Below are 18,314 nucleotides of genomic sequence, written 5' to 3' on the forward strand. Positions count from 1 at the left end.
CCCAGCACCATTTATTAAATAGGGAATCCTTTCCCCATTTCTTGTTTTTGTCAGGTTTGTCAAAGATCAGATGGCTGTAGATGTGTGGTATTACTCTATGCTTTTTAAAGTTCTTTAATCTACCAGAGTCTTGGAGATTTTCTTCATATTTTGTGTGGACTGTTAAAATTATTTTTATGTAATGTTTGATTCTGAAGTGTTTATATAAAAACGATAATAAAACATTCTCTGCTGTATTTGCTGTAAATACTTTTTTTCACATGGTTGCTTATCTCCATTTTGGTACCTTTTAAAATAACAATTCTTCACATAATAAAGGTATATTTATATGTATAATTCAATGTGGTACATGTCATGATTCTCTAAAGATGCAGATAATAATATTCGTAGATTAGGCTTTTATTATATTTTGAAAGCAGTGCATTCAAATGGGAAGGTTTAATTAGAATCCAAATATCTGCCCTTGATGATCCATTTGGTATGCAATAGCCAGGAGTCTCTTAAAAAGTAAGGTCATGTTGTTCCTTGGTTCAAAACTCTGCAGTGCTCTCCCATCTCATGCAGAGTAAAATCCAAAGTCCTTCCTTCGACACAGAACCTCCATTATCTTGCTTCTGACCATGTCTGCCTCTTCTCCTACTCCTCTCTCTCTTCCTCCCTCAGCTCTAGCCAGACACCCTCCTGGCTCTCCCTGAAACCCACCAAAGATGCTCCCATCGTGGACCTTTACATGACTGTTCCTTCTATGTGCACTCTCCTTTCCCTAGACCTCCTCTCCTCCCAAGTATCATCAGAGTGGGCTTCCCTAGGCCACCTAAAATAGCTCACCAACTCCCACCCTACACTGTCTAGCATGTGTAACAACTTGACTTTGTTTTCTTCATTGCTGTTTCCCCAATACTCAGCTAGTTAAATACATGAATGACTAAATTCAAGGATGCATCTGATAACCTCTGAGGTGACAACTATATAAAATGCACTTGGTATTTTTTTTTATTGTAAAAAGAAATCCTTTTTTCTTACATATTAAAAACACTCCTAACGTTAGTGTTGGTTTTTTTGTTTGTTTGTTTTGTTTTGTTTTTTGGCACCTTCTGTGTGTGTTCTATCGTTCACTAGAGTTTTGTGGAGCTTGGGAAATGCTCTTCTGGAAGACAGAATAAAGGCAAGGTGACTGCCCTTCTGTCTCTTGTCATTATTCAGCATACCTCAGCTTTTCAAACAATTATAAAAGGTGGTAGATAAAAAGAATATCATCATTTACCTACATCTGTGTTTGAGAATAGCATTCAGAAGAGATGGTTTTAATAACAGAAAAGTTACATTATAAGGAGTTTGGATTAAAAACAAGAATATAAATTGAAAGGGAATTGGGAATCTGAAAATAAGGAAAATATTTAATAACATTAGTGACCCAGGAGGAATATAATGCTATAATACTTATGAAATGATAAAATGGTAACAAGGGCCCCAAAAATCAAAGCAGTTCTATAGGTATGAAATTTATAAAAATAAAAAACAGCATGACTTCTCAAATGCAAATGATATAGCTGGAGGAAAATTATCAGAGAGATATAGTTTGTTATCAGTGAAATCAGAAATGCAAAAACACTGAAAAGTGGCCAGTATAGTGGAAAAGGAATTAGTAGGTAAAGGCTTTTTGAAAACCTTACTCATATGCTGATGGAAAGACTGGAAGCCTCCTAAAGATTGAGCAGCATGGGAACAGAGACAATAAAATTACTGGACTTAATAATCAGTACCAAGTAAAAAATCAGTAGCTTAGTGTCCCAAGAGCCAAGGGAGTGATTCTGCCACCTCCCCCACGGCTTACTTCAAAAATAGCATTTTTATGTGCTGCTCACTCATTGACTTTCAAAACTAAGTTATTTGTAAAATATTTTTATTTTTTTGAGACAGGGTCTGGCTCTGTCACCCAGGCTGGAGTGCAGTGGCACAGTCTGGGCTCACTGCAACCTCCGCCTCCCAGGCTCAAGTGATCCTAACCACCTCAGCCTTCCGAGTAGCTGGGACTATAGGCACACGTCACCATGCCCAACTAATTTTTGTATTTTTTTTTGGTATAGACAGGGTTTTGTCATGTTGCCCAGGCTGGTCTCAAACTCCTGAGCTCAAGTGACCTGCTTGCCCTGGCCTCCCCAAATGCTGGGAGTACAAGCATGAACCACTGCACCTGGCCTGTAAAGGGTTTTTAAACATTGTTTGTAATGTCATTATCAAAAACTTCAGCAAATATATTTATTCATGATGTTGCAATAGATGTTATAAATAACTATTGTCCTCCAAATGCAAATTCTTACATATTTACCCACAAGAATAATCAGAGATATAAAACAACAATATAGTGTATTGTGTATACACACAAAATGAGTCCCAAGCATTATTTATAGTCTGTTCTTACAAAAAATTCATTTTAAAAAGCTTTTGGGCATGTTCTGCCTAAGGATCATGAAATATAAAACAGGGAGAGGAAATGATTTTTGCATATAATCAGTGTTTTAGATCAGGAAAAGAACAACTTAAGAGCAACTTCACAAAAGATAGAATAGCTCTTTTTAGCAGTGTATTAGCTGGAAAATAGGTTTGAATAGGAAGAGAAGAAAAGGAAAGCTTTTCGTATTTTCTTTAAATCTTAGAAACAAAAGATTTCCAGTTAGCCTGTGATCTTCTATCCTAGAAAGAATGAAGTTAGCAAAAATATGAGAGAGGAGTGCTGAAAGGGATTAATATATTCCCTAGTTGAGTAGTGCTAAGGAGGGAGATAATAGCTTACTAATATTTTTAGTAGATACATTGTTTTAAAAGGACAAATTAGCATGGTAGATGGCAATGAAATATGAAAAGGTAAGATAGTAGCAGTAATGAATACAAGGAAAAAGAAAAATTGAGCTGAATGTTAGACAAAGCTTATGAAAGAATTCTTGGTCAAAGTAATAGATACAAAGTAGGAAATGAAATGTTTATAAAAAGACTCTGTACTGGTCAGAGTTTCACGAAAGGGCACAGAATTCACTATGGCTAGTTTTAAGCAGAGGGGATTTTATTTTTATTTTTATTTTTTGAGACAAGGTCTCACTCTGTCACCCAGGCTGGAGTATAGTGGTTTGATCTTGGCTGACTGCAACCTCCACCTCCCAGGCTCAGGCAATCTTTCTGCCTCATCCTCCGAGTAACTGGGATTACAGGCATATGCCACCATGCCTGGCTAATTTTTGTATTTTTTTTTGTCGAGATGGGGTTTCAGTATTGTTGCCCAGCTGGTCTCAAACTCCCGGGCTCAAGTGATCCGCCTTCCTAGGCCTCCCAAAGTGCTGGGATTACACGCTTGAGCCACCATGACTGTTAGCAGAGGATATTAAAAAAAAAAAAAAGTATAAAACATTTTTCAGAGCCTTCTTGGAAGACTTGACCAAGAAGGCTACTGTCTCTTCCAAGATGAGGAAGCAGCACATTCAGGGGAGAGCCAAGAAGGTGAGCTGCTTTGGATGAACCACACACTTCCATAATGGTAGCAGACAGTAGGAACACGGAAGGCACAGAAAAGCAACTTCCATCTTTCTTCCATGCTTTAAGCCAAGGTGAGCGCACCAAAGAGGTAGAACCTAAGTCACACCCAGATCCCTAGCTTAAGGAGTTCCAGAAATGCAGCTTTTATTTATTTTAATTTTAATTTTAATTTTTTTTTTTTTTTTTTTGAGATGGAGTCTTGCTCTGTCGCCCAGGCTTGAGTGCAGTGGTGCGATCTTGGCTTACTACAACCTCCACCTCCCGGGTTCAAGTGATTCTCCTGCCTCAGCCTCCTGAGTAGCCGGGACTACAGGTGTGGGCCACCATGCCCGGCTAATTTTTTGTATTTTTAGTAGAGATGGGGTTTCACCATATTGGCCAGGCTGGTCTCAAATTCCTGACCTCGTGATCTGCCCACCTCGGCCTCCCAAAGTGCTGGGATTACAGACGTGAGCCACCACAGCTGGCTGCAGCTTTTATCTTTTTGGCCTCAGCAGTACAGGAAGGCACTTAGAAAGAGTTTGGAATGGATGGAGAGTGCCCATACCCATAATGCACACTACTGACTTCATTCTTAGAGAAACTGTAAGGAAAACACCTAAAATAACAAAATCAGAAAGATCATTAAGAACCAGTTCTTCTGGTTGGACATGGTGGCTCATGTCAGTAATTCTAGCACTTTGGGAGGCTAGTTGGAAAGATTGTTTAAGCACAGGCACTTGAGACCAGCTTGGGCAATATAGTGAGAAATTTTTCTCTATGAAAAATAAAAAATAAATTAGCCAGGTGTGGTGGCTCTCACTGGTAATCCCAGCTACTCTCAGAAGGCTGAGGCAGAAGGGTTGATTGAACCCAAGATGTTGAGGCTTTTAGTAGAGGTTGCAGTGAGCCAGGATTACACTACTGCACTCCAACCTGGGCAAGAGAGCTAGATCCTATCTCAAAAAGAAAAACAAAAAATCCCAAAAAACCAGTTCTTCCTAAGTTTCAGCATTCATTGTTAGCTCTCCTTAAGTATCAAAAGGACTGTCATACAGGATTTGAAAGACAACATTTAAAATAAGAAATACCTTCAAGCTACACACTTTTATTTGGAAACTGTGATACTACTGTGACACTGCTACTTGTAGGAGGTGGCAAAGAAGAAAGTAAGTTGTCTGGCATTGGTAAGTTCTGGGGAACCAAGTGCAGATAAGATTGTTTTAGATATACTATGATGAGGGTAAAAGGCCCTAAAACCATCATCAAGAAGTCAGGCCAGCACTAATTCTAATTGTGTTAATGTCTAAAATGATAGCTGGGTTTTCCAGCAATATGACGGAATTGTGGCAGATACTGTGATAAAAGCTCCTGCTACAAACACATCTAAATGATCAATAAAACAATGTAAATACATGGCAAAGTTCTCAAGAATGTTCCTGAGGGTACAAGTGTGAAGAGGGAGCTGGAATAATGGCTGAAGCTGAAGCAAAAACTGCAGGCATGCTTGGGGTGTTTGCTGGTCTCTGACCTGGAGACTTGTTTCAGTGGCCACAAGTGGTGGAGGCAGGGGATCAGCATTTGGGTTCTCGGTATGCAGGAAAAGGGAGCAAGACTCAGACATACACTTGGGAGTCTCAGAGTAGGACACTTTCTTTCTTTCTTTCTTTCTTCTTCTTCTTTTTTTTTAAATACAGAGTCTTGCTCTGTTGCCCAGGTTGGAGTGCAGTGGTGTGATCTCGGCTCACTTTAACTGTTCAAGCCATTCCTGTGCCTCAGCCTCCCAAGTAGCTGAGATTATAGACATGTGCCACCACACCTGGCTAATATTCATATATTTAGTAGATATGGGGTTTCACCATGTTGGCCAGGCTGGTCTCGAACTCCTGGCCTCAAGTGATCTGCCCAACTCAGCCTCCCAAAGTGCTGGGATTACAGGTGTGAGCCACCGTGCCTGCCCCAAAGTAGGACACTTTCCATGAAAATGTGGGCTACAAAAAATCGGCCTTCATGGGAAGATGCCAAACTCTGGCTGGGAAAGAAAAAAGTCTTCCTGGAGAATTCATAACCATATGCCTGACATCTCATGGGTTTGTAAATTCAAACTATTTGCATGGTGTGTGGTGGTCCAAGATCAGAAATAATACCTGGGGGATCTTCCTCTACTTCCCTCTTACCATACATTCCCAATCTCTCATTTTTTTAAAAAATCTATTTCATTTCGGATAAAAGTTTCATTCATATTGTTATTCTGATACCTAAACTACTCCTCTGCAGTTACACATTGTTTAACTCTGTAACCAAATGAGTAACAGGAATCATTCACGATAACTTGATCCCTAAGGAGTCAGACTATGGTGAGAAACAGACACTAAAGTCAGTCAGATTTGACTTTTCATTTGAGCTCAATTCATAATCTTGAGCAAGTTCCGTAACTTCTCTCCTCGTTTCATCAGCCAAATAGGGATAATAATAGCATCTACCAGTGAGAAGTTCATGTTGAGCATTTAGCACTTACTTGGCACATAATGAGTCCTTAAGAAATGCCAGCCATGTATCAACAATGCTGTGCAAATCCTTATGACCTAAATTTCTAAATATCCAGGATTGTAGGTCCTTAAACTTCCTTTATAAAAAGCATAACTAAGCATTACGGTTTAGCTCATTGATCTTCTAGTTTTAAAATTTTCTACCAACTTTGATAGATATTAGATGATTTATATCTTTTCATATTAAATTGGTTGTTAAGCAAAGAATACGATAAGCCAACAGATCTTTTCACTTTGTATTTCTCCAGGATCCCATATAATTTCTTAGGAGTAGGATGTGAACTCATTAAATCTTTCGAGACTTTCTTATATAATTTCTAGCACTTTGCAATATAGAAGGGGCTCAATATATTTGTTTGGATACAAAAGTGGATTAATATATGTTAGAGTCATCACTAACAGAGGTGGTAGGAATCTTAAGGGCCTAGTCTGACCAGTTAGTTGATGTTTAATCCCCATCAACATGTCATTCTCAGCCAGAAGTTATCTGGATCAGAGCTTGTCTATTAATCTCCAGTGACAGAAATTAACTCTTCTAAGGCAGTGCATTCTTGCTGTTCCATGCCTCTGAAATTTGATGTGGATTAGTTCTCTCCCTCAGCTTACCTTGAAGCCAGACTCAGCACTTCATCACATCCCCGGGGTGATACTGTGAAATATATATTCGGTCTTCATCCTGTTTCCTGGAATATATACAGCTCCTAAAATCTTTAGACTCTCTGGAGTGATGAGTATCTTTGTATGCTAATAGGATGACTGGTGGCTGGGGGTCCCTAGGCAGCTGAAGAATGGGGACAGGTCACTGAAAGACCAAGGCATGAGAGGGTTGGGACTTTCAGTGCCACCTCCCCAACCTCTTGGGAAGGCTTAAGGTTGAGCCAATCACTAATGGCCGGTGATTTAATCAAGCATGTCCACATGATCAAGCCTCTGTAAAAAACCAAAAGAATTGGATTCAGAGAGCTCTGGATAGCTGGACACATGGAGGTTCATGGAGGGTGGTGCCTATGGAAAGGGCATGGAGCTTTCATGCCCTTCCCACATACCTTGCTCTATGCATCTCTTTCATCTGGCTGTTTGTCTGTATCCTTTATAATAAACTGATAAACATATATAAAGTGTTTCTGTGAATCATTGTAGCAGATCGAACGGAAAGAGGGGGTCTTGGGAACCCTGATTTATAACCAGTCAGTCAGAAGTACAGGTTGCAAGCTGACATTTGTGACTGGTATTTGAGGTTGGGGGCAATCTTGTGGGACTGAGCCTTTAACTTGAGGAATCAGACACTCCCTTTAAGTAGACAGTGTCAGAATTGAATTGAATTATAAGACACCCAGCTGGTGTCCACTGCAGAGCTGCTTGGGGTTTAGCAAGAAAACCTCAAACATCTGGTGTCAGAAGTGTTGTACTAAGAAAAGTAAAAACAATTTGGGTTTTTCTGATCATTCCTTACCCAGAGGACAGATCCAATTCCACAAATCCTTATGTTGGGGCTTAGAAATTGACACCCCTGCCTGGGTGTGGTGGCTTACACTTGTAATCCCAGCACTTCGGGGGGCTGAGGCAGGTGGATCACTTGAGGTCAGGAGTTTGAGACCAGCCTGGCCAACGTGATGAAACCACATCTCTACTAAAAATACAAAAATTAGCCAGGTGTGGTGGTGGGTGCCTGTGATCCCAGTTTAGGAGGCTGAGTCAGGACAAACGCTTGAACCTGGAAGGCGGAGGTTGCAGTAAGCTGAGATCACGTCACTGCACTCCAGCCTGGGCGACAGAGTAAGACTCTGTCTAAAAGAAAAGAAAAGAAAGAAAGAAATTGACATCCCCAATATAGCACCCTGGCATGCTAATTATTTTCAATTAATGGCCCTTGAAGAACAGCAGATCATGGAAGAAGCTTTATGCTGATATTTCCTTATCTAGCTCAAGTCCAGACCCGCCAAAGAAGAAAACAGTTACCTGTAGTCCTTTCTCTGAGTTTTCATTAATTTAACTCATATCGCAGGAAGAGACTGAGGTTTGTCAACACACCTGGACAAGCATTTGTCATCAACTATTGTCTACTGCATGTTCTACAAGCCCATTGAATTCCCTTAAAAATATTTCACCATGCCTCAAATTGCCACGTTTCTCCCTACCCCTATAAAGAAGGGTTTATAAACATCTGTACCCCATTGGATTATTGGGTAATCATCCTTCTGTGATTCCCTCATGCTATGCATGTTAAAATAAAATTTGTATGCCTTTCATCCTATGAATCTGCCTTTTGTCAGCTGATTTTCAGCGAACCTTCAGAGGGCGAAGGGAGAGTTTTCCCTTGACTCTACACTTAGTGAAGTAGATTGTACTGAATATTACCTGTGGTGGTGGCTGTGAAATGCTGGAGAATTTGCATTCTTCACGGCAAAATTTAATTGCAATCCTCTATAGGCATTTTTGAGTACTAAAGTCTCTCTTTCCATACAGTCTAGCAACATTACCTCTTTTTATTGCTCTCCTTGCCCCAAATTTAGGCTCTGAAATTCTCTATATTTTCAGAACAATTCAGTTTAGGCCCTTAGCTAGTATAGCTCTCTCCAAACAAAAGCCACTCAGCCGGAGGAACTCATCGTTTTAGAAAGCAGGCCAGTGGCCATCTATTGTTTATTTCATAGGGATTGGCTGAAAATCACCAATTTGTGATGGTTTCTCTCTTCACCCAAGATGATCTACCCAAATGATTGCCCAAGCAGAACAGCCCCCTGCTCCACCTTTTTTTTTTGGATAGAGTGGGAGGGTGGTGGTCAGAGAAGGGCATATATAGAGAGGGGCACATGTGGTTCGGCTGCTAAAAAAATCATATAGTTTTCTCCATATTACATCTAATTTATAATATGAGGTAACTGAGTGTTCTAAAAGAGTTATTATGTTTCAATAAGTGCCTAACTTGCTCCTAAATAGAAACAAAAACATTTTTACAATAGCTTTGTTTTATAATCAGCTATAATTCACATATTATGAAATCTACCCTTTTAAAATGTATAATTCAATGACTTTCAGGATATTCACAATTGTCACATCTCATTCTAGAATATTTTCATCACCTCCAAAAGAAACCCCTTAGCCCTTAGCAGTCACTCCCTAATTTTCCCCTCTCCTCAGCCGGTGGCAACCACTAATCTATGCTCTATATAGATTTGCCCGTTCTGGACATTTCATTTGCTCTTTTGCGACTTTTTTCACTTAGCATAATATTTTTAAGTATCATCTATGTTGCAGAATGTATCAATACTTCATTCTTTTTATGCCCAAATAATATTCCGTTCTATAAATACACCACATTTTATCTGTTCATCAGTTGATAGACATTTGGGTTGTTTCCACTTTTTGGCTATTATGAGTAATGCTACTATGAACATTCACGTACAAGTCATTATGTGGGCAAATGTTTTCATTTCTCTTGGGTATATATATCTAAGAGTGGAGTTGCTGGGTCATACGTTTAACTTTTTAGGGAAATGTCAAACTGTTTTCCAAAGTGGCTGCACCATTTTACATTCTCACCAGCAAGTATGAATGTCCCAGTTTTTTTACACCCTCACAAATACGTTATTGTCTTTTTATTACAGCCATCTTAGTGGGTGTGAAGGGGCACCTATTCCTATTGTGGTTTTGATGTACATTTCTCTGTTGGCTAATGACGCTGAGCATATTTTCATGTGCTTATTCCCTTTTATATATCTTCTTTGGAGAGTATCTGTTCAAATAATTTGTGCACTTTTAAATTGGGTTACTTGTGTTTTTATTGTGAGTTGACAGAATTCTTTCTACGTTTTGAATACAAGTCTCTTAGTAGATATATGATTTGTGAAACTGTCTTATGTTCCATAGGCTTTTCTAAATAGTAATTTGTATTTAGGCAACACTTGAATTATTCAGAAGTTAAAGATTAAGTATGGACATTATCCAAACCCTTTACCTTTCTCCTGGATTTGTTCCAATTTGGAAAATCAGTGCTTCCAGCATATTTTAAAAAGTGCACAGAGGAAAGAAAAAAGCACAGTGCTTCACAGAGAGAATGTGCTCGATTAACTTTGGCAAATGAATGAATGAAATTTATGCATTTATTCCGGGTTTCTACCACTACTCTGACTTGTCGAGTCCCTCTGGGGGACTTTCAGAAGAGTGATATTCATCTTATGGGTGAAACACCCTCAGGAGAGCTATGAAGTATTCAAAAAGTATGCCTGTCTCTACGTGCATGCTGGACTATTCCACATGCACACACTAAAGCATAACCACTATCACATGAGGATCCACAGATTCTTCACGGTAAAAAGCAGTTTCATGTTCTGCTCTATAATTTCAAGAATTACTGACTTAAGAGAAAGAAACAGCTGTTTTTGTCACTTCCATGCTGACCCTACAGTATTTTCAATGGTCTGGGCATTTCTATGTCATTTATGCTAGGGATGTTTATTTGGAGGTTCACTTTAGGGAATTTCATACTTGCCTCAATATCCCTGACCTCAGAGTGATTCCTACATTGTAGTTCCCTGTCCGCTTCATGTAGCACATAGCTGCGGGGGGATGGACCTGACCCTGGGAGGGAGGCAGGTCACACTTGGCTGCCTGCCTATCAGATCAGCTGAATCCACTCTGGAGACCCTGCAGCTGACACAGTACCAGCCAGGCTGCCTGCACTTCCCCAACACTCCCAACAGTCTATCAAGATCATTTTGCAACTGCATTTGACATAATCCCTTGTATATCTTGAGTGTTGGCTCACAGCAAAAATCAGAATGATTCAAAACTGGGAAGACTCAAAGGAATTCTAGTTGGGGCTGCAGCTGAAACTGAAAAACCAAAGAAGGCATGTGTATGAAGGAAGCAAGCTGGGTAAAGGAAGAACAACAAAGGGAAGCAAGACCTTACTTGCAACCCGATATAAACAGGAGTCTAAGTTTACACAGGCAGAACCAGCTGCTGCTAGAGTTACTCAGCTCAATTACCCATCCAGAGCACTCATGTAGATGCCTGTAGGCGTGCATATGACACATATATGGATGCGAGTCTCCGCTAACAAGGGAAACATCCCTGTGGTTATGAGTATGGAAAATGGCCCCATCAGAGAGAAGGGAAAGTGAAAAGTTTTCTTTAAATTAGTGGATTTCAGTAGTTAACATACTTGTTGTCTTAGTATAGGTTGTAGAAAACAGTTTCTTTTTTTTTTTTTTTTTTGAGACGGAGTCTCGCTCTGTGGCCCAGGCTGGAGTGCAGTGGCCGGATCTCAGCTCACTGCAAGCTCCGCCCCCCGGGTTTAGCCATTCTCCTGCCTCAGCCTCCCGAGTAGCTGGGACTACAGGCGCCCGCCACCTCGCCCGGCTAGTTTTTTGTGTTTTTTTTTTTAAGTAGAGACGGGGTTTCACTGTGTTAGCCAGTATGGTCTCGATCTCCTGACCTCGTGATCCGCCCGTCTCGGCCTCCCAAAGTGCTGGGATTACAGGCTTGAGCCACCGCGCCCGGCCAGAAAACAGTTTCTAAATAGAAATAGCCATCTATAACACCACATCATAGTATTTATACAATGCTTTTTTTTCCCCTTCATAAATGCAAGTGCTTTTAAGTATACATTATTGCTCATCATCACAACATTCCCATGAAGATAAGAAGTTGTTTCACCAATTGATGTGAGGCTTAGAGGAGAACTGACTCTGTTTTGGAGGTCAGGGAACAAGGAATGGGTTACTGATACTTAGATCCCAGTTTGGAGCTAGGAACTAAATTAGACATTTCACATATATAAATTTCTTTAGTCCCTATAAGAACCCCACGAAGTGATTGGCATTATAATTTCATAGATTAAATAAAATTGCCCAGATCACTGAGCTAGTAATGGTAGAATCAGACTACATTTGTCTTATTTTAGAGCCATATTCTTTTAGCTATGTCATGTTCTTATTTGCCAATTCTAATCGACTGAAGCCTCTTGCTTGGAGGGATGTGTGGAAGGAATCAAAGCCCACGCCCAGTTATTCTAGCTGATGCTAGTGGGATGGGAGGATTGGCATCTCACATAGAACCTAACCCTCATTGTAGAATGAGTGAATGTGGAATAGGCCTCATTTCTAAGGGACTAAAGGAAGGATTTCCATTAAACAAGGGTCTATATTTTGAGGGACCTATAGAAAGTCTCAATAAAAAGGCAGCTCCTAACAACTGCATTTTGATAATAGTTTTCCATCCTCTCCTTTTTTTGCTGCAACTAAACTAGCCATGACTAATTTTCTCATTTCTCCCTGAACTTGCCTGCTCCTTTCTTCAGGAAAAGGATTTCCTTCCTTAAAATGACATCTTCCTTTTATTTTAAAGGTGATTATTAATGAAACATGGAATGCAGCAGAAATACATTCCCGACGTGCGTGGTCAATCCACGTATGACCAGCAGAGTGGTAGGATATAGACAAGGTTGTGACAGCTTTGACCACAACAGACAGACGAAGGGAGGATCGGTGGTGCTTGTACGAAAAGGAGAAAAAGATTTAACCAGAATTATACTACACCACAGTTCATGTTTTAATTTGGGGAATGACAAATATTCCTCAGTTTTCTGCTTTTACATATGTATTTAAATTTTCAGTTTTCAGGACTGAGTTGACAGATCTAAAATCCTTGATTTTTATATATTAAAAAAGAATTCTTTCATTTTCTTTTGCCAATTATAGCTTTCATGTATGTGTCTGTACCTTTCTCTACCAGGTTTTTACATAGAGAAAAACATCAGTCTCCCATGAGCATCCTCTGGGCTCATATTTTGCAGAGTAAAACCTGCAGAAACCTTTGGATCTGGATCCCAGTTGGTCCCAAACTTACCACACCACTTTACTTTCCAGTTCCGATTGGCATCCACCCCACGGCAGCGAAACCTTGAGTTCCTTGACCTTGTTTTTCTCCAAAATCGATCCTAGACATAATTAAGAAAACAGGTGTAGAGAAAAATACTTAAAAGGTTATTCGCATGCATTTTAATAGCTCAATCAATGAACGAGTCATACCGCTGAGGAGAGAGTTCTCCTGTGAATAGACAAGCCCAGGGAGTGAAAAAGAAGACTGGATTAGTAGTGGAGACCCAGGTTCATGCTCCAATTTCTGCTACAAACTTTCTGTATTTTGCCTTCTCTTGGCCCCATTTCTTTACAGGCAAAATTGAATAGGCTGGACTAGACCAGTGGTTTTTCACTATTTATTTGGAAGAAGAAATCTTTTTTTTTTTTTTTGAGACGGAGTCTCGCTCTGTCGCCCAGGCTGGAGTGCAGTGGCCGGATCTCAGCTCACTGCAAGCTCCGCCTCCTGGGTTTACGCCATTCTCCTGCCTCAGCCTCCCGAGTAGCTGGGACTACAGGCGCCCGCCACCTCGCCCGGCTAGTTTTTTGTATTTTTTAGTAGAGACGGGGTTTCACAGTGTTAGCCAGGATGGTCTCGATCTCCTGACCTCGTGATCCGCCCACCTCGGCCTCCCAAAGTGCTGGGATTACAGGCTTGAGCCACCGCGCCCGGCTGAAATCTTTATTTTTGTGAAATCTCTACAAAATCTAGACGTGAAAATGAAATCAAATTGTTAGTGCTCTGACTGGGGAAAGAGTGAAGGTCTCTTTTGCATCTCGAGAATCACTCAGTTGACTGTCTGTCCAGCTTCCTTCCTGTCCTGGAAGTTTGTGACTCTGTTTTCTAAGATTTATTTAGTCATCTTTTCAACTAGATAGGCAAAGTGACTTACACTGGTCCAACTAAAATGGTATCCATCGACGTTAAACACAGGCATGATATAGAAATATAGATGATTCAACATTTTTCTCATGGCTGGGTCACTCTTATGTGTTAGAAGAGCCTAAAAGACAAAGGTGAGATTTTTCTTTTAAATTGGTTCCCAAAAAAGGAGGAAAAAAGAGTGTGAGATATCCTTTGTACCCATGAGAAATACCAAATACTGTGGTTTAAAAAGTAATAAACTAACATGAACTTTACTCTTCGACATCATAATTCTCTGTTAAGACTTCTGTCTGAATTAAACTCTTTATTACCGATAATCTTTTAGCAGAGCTGTTAAAAAAGATCAATTAGGCAGCCTCTTAATTGTATTTAAGATCTGGTTAAAGTTTTAGGCTGATTAAGAAAGCAACAACATAGATAGGCTTTTGTATAACCATCTGTTTTTAGATTCCATTCAATTGTGGACAAAATCATTACCTAAATCTATTTGATAGCTTTACCCGATAGATCATAACACAGACCAGCTGCATGTCATTTAATTGTCTAATTAGTAGCAGCCTCAAACCTTGGAACTTACTGCACTGAGACTCTATTCTTTTCTCCTTACTTTTCTATAAAGAATTTAATGAACAATACAACATCTTTGCCATCTTCATTGTGGCTCCTTTGAAGTCTTGCTCTTGTGATTGGGTTTTACTTATATGGTGCCTGGCCCCAAGTCTGAATATTCTGCACTACAGATTGGCCTCAAATAGAAAAATATTGTATGTGCTTTCAAGAAGATAGACATTTTGAAATACCATTCTTATGGAATGAACCTTTTAAAAAGTTCTTTGTGATGCATGTTTGTCTATGTATAGAATATCTTGGAGGAGCATACAGGCCATTTATAACAGTGGTTGGTTGTCTTTGTGGAGGGGGACTAGGGGACAATGTGTGGGAAGGAGAATTATTCTTCTTTCTCTCTCTTTTTTTTTTTTTTTTGAGATGGAGTCTTGCACTGTTGCCTGGGCTGGAGTACAATGGCGCAATCTTGGCTCACTGCAACCTCCGCCTCCCAGGTTCACGCAATTCTCCTGCCTCAGCCTCCAGAGAAGCTGGGATTACAAGCATGCACACCACCACACTGGGCTAATTTTTGTATTTTTAGTAGAGACAGGGTTTCACTATGTTGGCCAGACTGTTCCCAAACTTTTGACCTCGTGATCCACCCGCCTCGGTCTCCCAAAGTGCTGGGATTACAGGCATGAGACACCACGCCCCGCCTATCTTTCATTTCACACTTATTTGGATTGTTTGCATTTTTACCATATTAAAAACACAATTCAGATAAATGAATTTGTTTAAAAAAACCCCACGTGGCTGGGCGCGGTGGCTCACGCCTGTAATCCCAATACTTGGGAAGGCCGATGTGGGTGGATCACGAGGTTAGGAGATCGAGACCATCCTGGCTAACAAGGTGAAACCCTGTCTCTACTAGAAATACAAAAAACTAGCCGGGCGAGGTGGCAGGCGCCTGTAGTCTCAGCTACTCAGGAGGCTGAGGCAGGAGAATGGCATAAACCCAGGAGACGGGGCTTGCAGTGAGCTGAGATCCGGCCACTGCACTCCAGCCTGGGCGGCAGAGTGAGACTCCGTCTCAAAACAACAACAACAACAACAACAACAACAACAACCCCCACTTTATTGGAGTATTGCTGACATACAAAGAGTCATACATATGTAATTAATGTATACAACTTGATGCATCTTGAGATAAGTATATACCCATAAACCATCACCATAATTTATGCCATAAACATATCCGTCACTTTAATAGTTTCCTCCTGCTCTCCTGCTCTCTTTATAGATTATCTTTTTTTTTTTGTGATAAGAACACTTAACATAAGCTCTACCCTCTTAGGAAGTTTTTAAGTATATAATACAGTATTGTTAACTATAGGCACTATGCTGTACAGTCGATCTCCAGGACTTATTCAACTCACATAACAAAAAACCTGTTTCCCCCTCCCCAAATAAAAGAATTCTAAAATTATGTATAAACTGCCTTGCAAAATTAAATCTTTGAAATTTCAATCTTCTTTAACATGTAGTTAAGTAGGATTTCTCAACCCACATAAGCAGCATTCTGTATTTACATAAGAATTCTATTCATCGAGAGGAAATCTAATGATACAAGTTGTTAGAAACTATCACTATATTAGAAATAATATTGAAAATATAGGGATACACTCAAGAACATGAGTTAAATATAATCTTATATATAATCTAAATATCTATGACGGTAACACATGTTTATAAACATTAATACCCTTTCTCTCTTGTCCTTTTGTTTGAGACTCAATAATAATTTGTTGGGCAACTAACTTCAATGGGACTTTCCTATGTGCTTGAATTTCTATTATCTGAACCCTCGAACTAGGGAGAAATCCCTAGTATGCAATCAGCTGTAAAATGGTAGAATTTTTTTCCCCAGATAAGTGGAGATTCCTCAATGCTTGGATGAAGTCTTCTGCTGGGATGGCAGGGACAGAGCTACGTGATTGGCTATATTCTTCCTTAGCTATGACTTTCCATGTCACTCTAGAGAGGAAGAGAAAAGAGATGGCAGAAGAAAGGAGCTGGGGCAACAAGGCAGGAAAAAAGGGGTAGAAAAAAGCTATGGTAATTTCTCTCCCTCCTCTTCTACCATTGGGGACCACAGCTCTTTTGTCTCAGTCCAAGCTGAGGAAGTCTCATCTTTCCCAAGCACGGATGTTAGTACTTACATGGGCAACTGATCTAGAGAACTGCATGGCAATGCTTGCATCTTATTCTGTCCTCTCCAGTGCAGGTGACCTCCATGACTTTATATTTAAAACAAACTGCTAACTTCCCTTTGAAAAACTATGACATATTTTAAGCAAATAGAAAAAATAAAGAGACATCTATTGCACCTATGAGCCCACCAATACATCTTGCCATATTTATGAAAGCTTTAAAAAAATTGAGATATCATAAACAAAAACTCCCTTTTTATTGCTTCCTGATTCCATTTTCTTTCCCTCCACCAAGGTAATTCCTATCCTAAGTTTGACATTATCCTTTCCATGCATGATTGTATGTATTGCTACATATATATGTAGCATGAGAACAATGTATGATATTGTGTGTATGCCTTAACATTATATGTGAGATATGTTAATCTGTGATCTGCTTTCCTCCCAATATAATGTTGACGTTTACTAAGTTGAGGACTTCTTCATTTTAACTGTTAAATGGTATTCCATTATAGGTAAATACACAACTTATTTTGTGGATGGACAGTTAGATTGAGTTTGGTATTTCATGGTTATAATATTGCAATAAATATTCTTGATTATTTCTCCTAGACATGTGAGAGTTTGTTTATAACATATAGCCAGGAATGGATTTGTTGGGTCATGAATTTACATGTTTTCAATTTTACTAAATGTTGCCATATTTTATTAAATCAGTAAACACTCCTATCTGCAGTGAGTGCGCAGGCTACCTGTGCCAGAGGACAAGTTTCCATTTGTGGATGGAATTGCATTAATGCACTCTGGTTTGTATCAGTTCACCAAACCCACACCATGGGTTATATAGAATCTGATGAGTCTGGGAGGATGTGTCTCCCCACGTTTTTTGAGTTTAAAATTATCTTGGCTATTTTTGACTCTTCTCTGTTCACATTAATTTTGAAAGCAAGGTTGAACACATTAAGGAGGTTCTGTTTTGTACTCAGGTTGTTTTTGTCACTAATGTTTGTTGAATTTTAGCAAATGACTTTTTCTTCCTATGTTGTCATAATCATTTGGTTGTTATAATGTGTCAAGAATTAATTTTCTGTTAAACCATCCTTGTATTCCTGGGATAAGCCCATTTGGTTATGATGTGTATTTTTAATATGTTGGCTGGATTCAGGTTGCTAATGCAGTCATACACTATATAATGATGTTTTGGTCAACAATGGATTGCATATGCCACTGTGGATCCACAAGATTATAATGGAACATGTAGAGAAATCTGCTATGTGACACTTGATATTTGCACTGCAGATCAATAGGGAAAATGGCTGAAATTCACTAGTGATACTGGGGCATTTGGTTTTCCACATGAAAAAATACACATAAATAAAATACCATCTAGGTTTGCCTAAGTACACTCTATGATGTTCACACAATGATGAAATTGCCTAATGACACATTTCTCAGAACGTATCCTCGTTGTCAAGCAATGCATGACTGTATTAACATCTGCATTTCTACATGAGCTAAGTGTATGATTTTCTTTCGTATTTTGTCCTTGTCTGGTTTTGCTACAAGTGTTATATTACCCTATTGTGATTTGGAGGTATCTAAAAATTATATTTGTAGAATATTTTTTAATATATTTGAATTATTAGTTCCCTGAATGGTAGAACTCAGTTCTAAGATCATTTAGGTCTAGAGCAGAAGTTAATGAAATATAAAATGAAGATACACTAAGAAAGATATATCCTTGTTTTCT

General features: G+C 39.4%; 1 protein-coding gene across 1 annotated transcript in view; it reads right to left on the minus strand.

Moving 5' to 3' along the window:
- CPA6 (carboxypeptidase A6) overlaps positions 1-18,314 on the minus strand; it is a 320,457-nt gene that overhangs the window by 47,135 nt on the left and 255,008 nt on the right. Inside the window, exons 7-8 of the mRNA XM_011940914.1 lie at positions 13,813-13,923; positions 12,909-12,999 (exon numbers count right to left, since the gene is read on the minus strand). Of these exons, the coding sequence (XP_011796304.1) occupies positions 12,909-12,999; positions 13,813-13,923 (202 nt within the window). The remainder of the gene's footprint in view (positions 1-12,908; positions 13,000-13,812; positions 13,924-18,314) is intronic.

This window comes from Colobus angolensis, unplaced genomic scaffold (assembly GCF_000951035.1).
Source record: "Colobus angolensis palliatus isolate OR3802 unplaced genomic scaffold, Cang.pa_1.0 Scaffold194, whole genome shotgun sequence".
NCBI lineage: Eukaryota > Metazoa > Chordata > Mammalia > Primates > Cercopithecidae > Colobus > Colobus angolensis.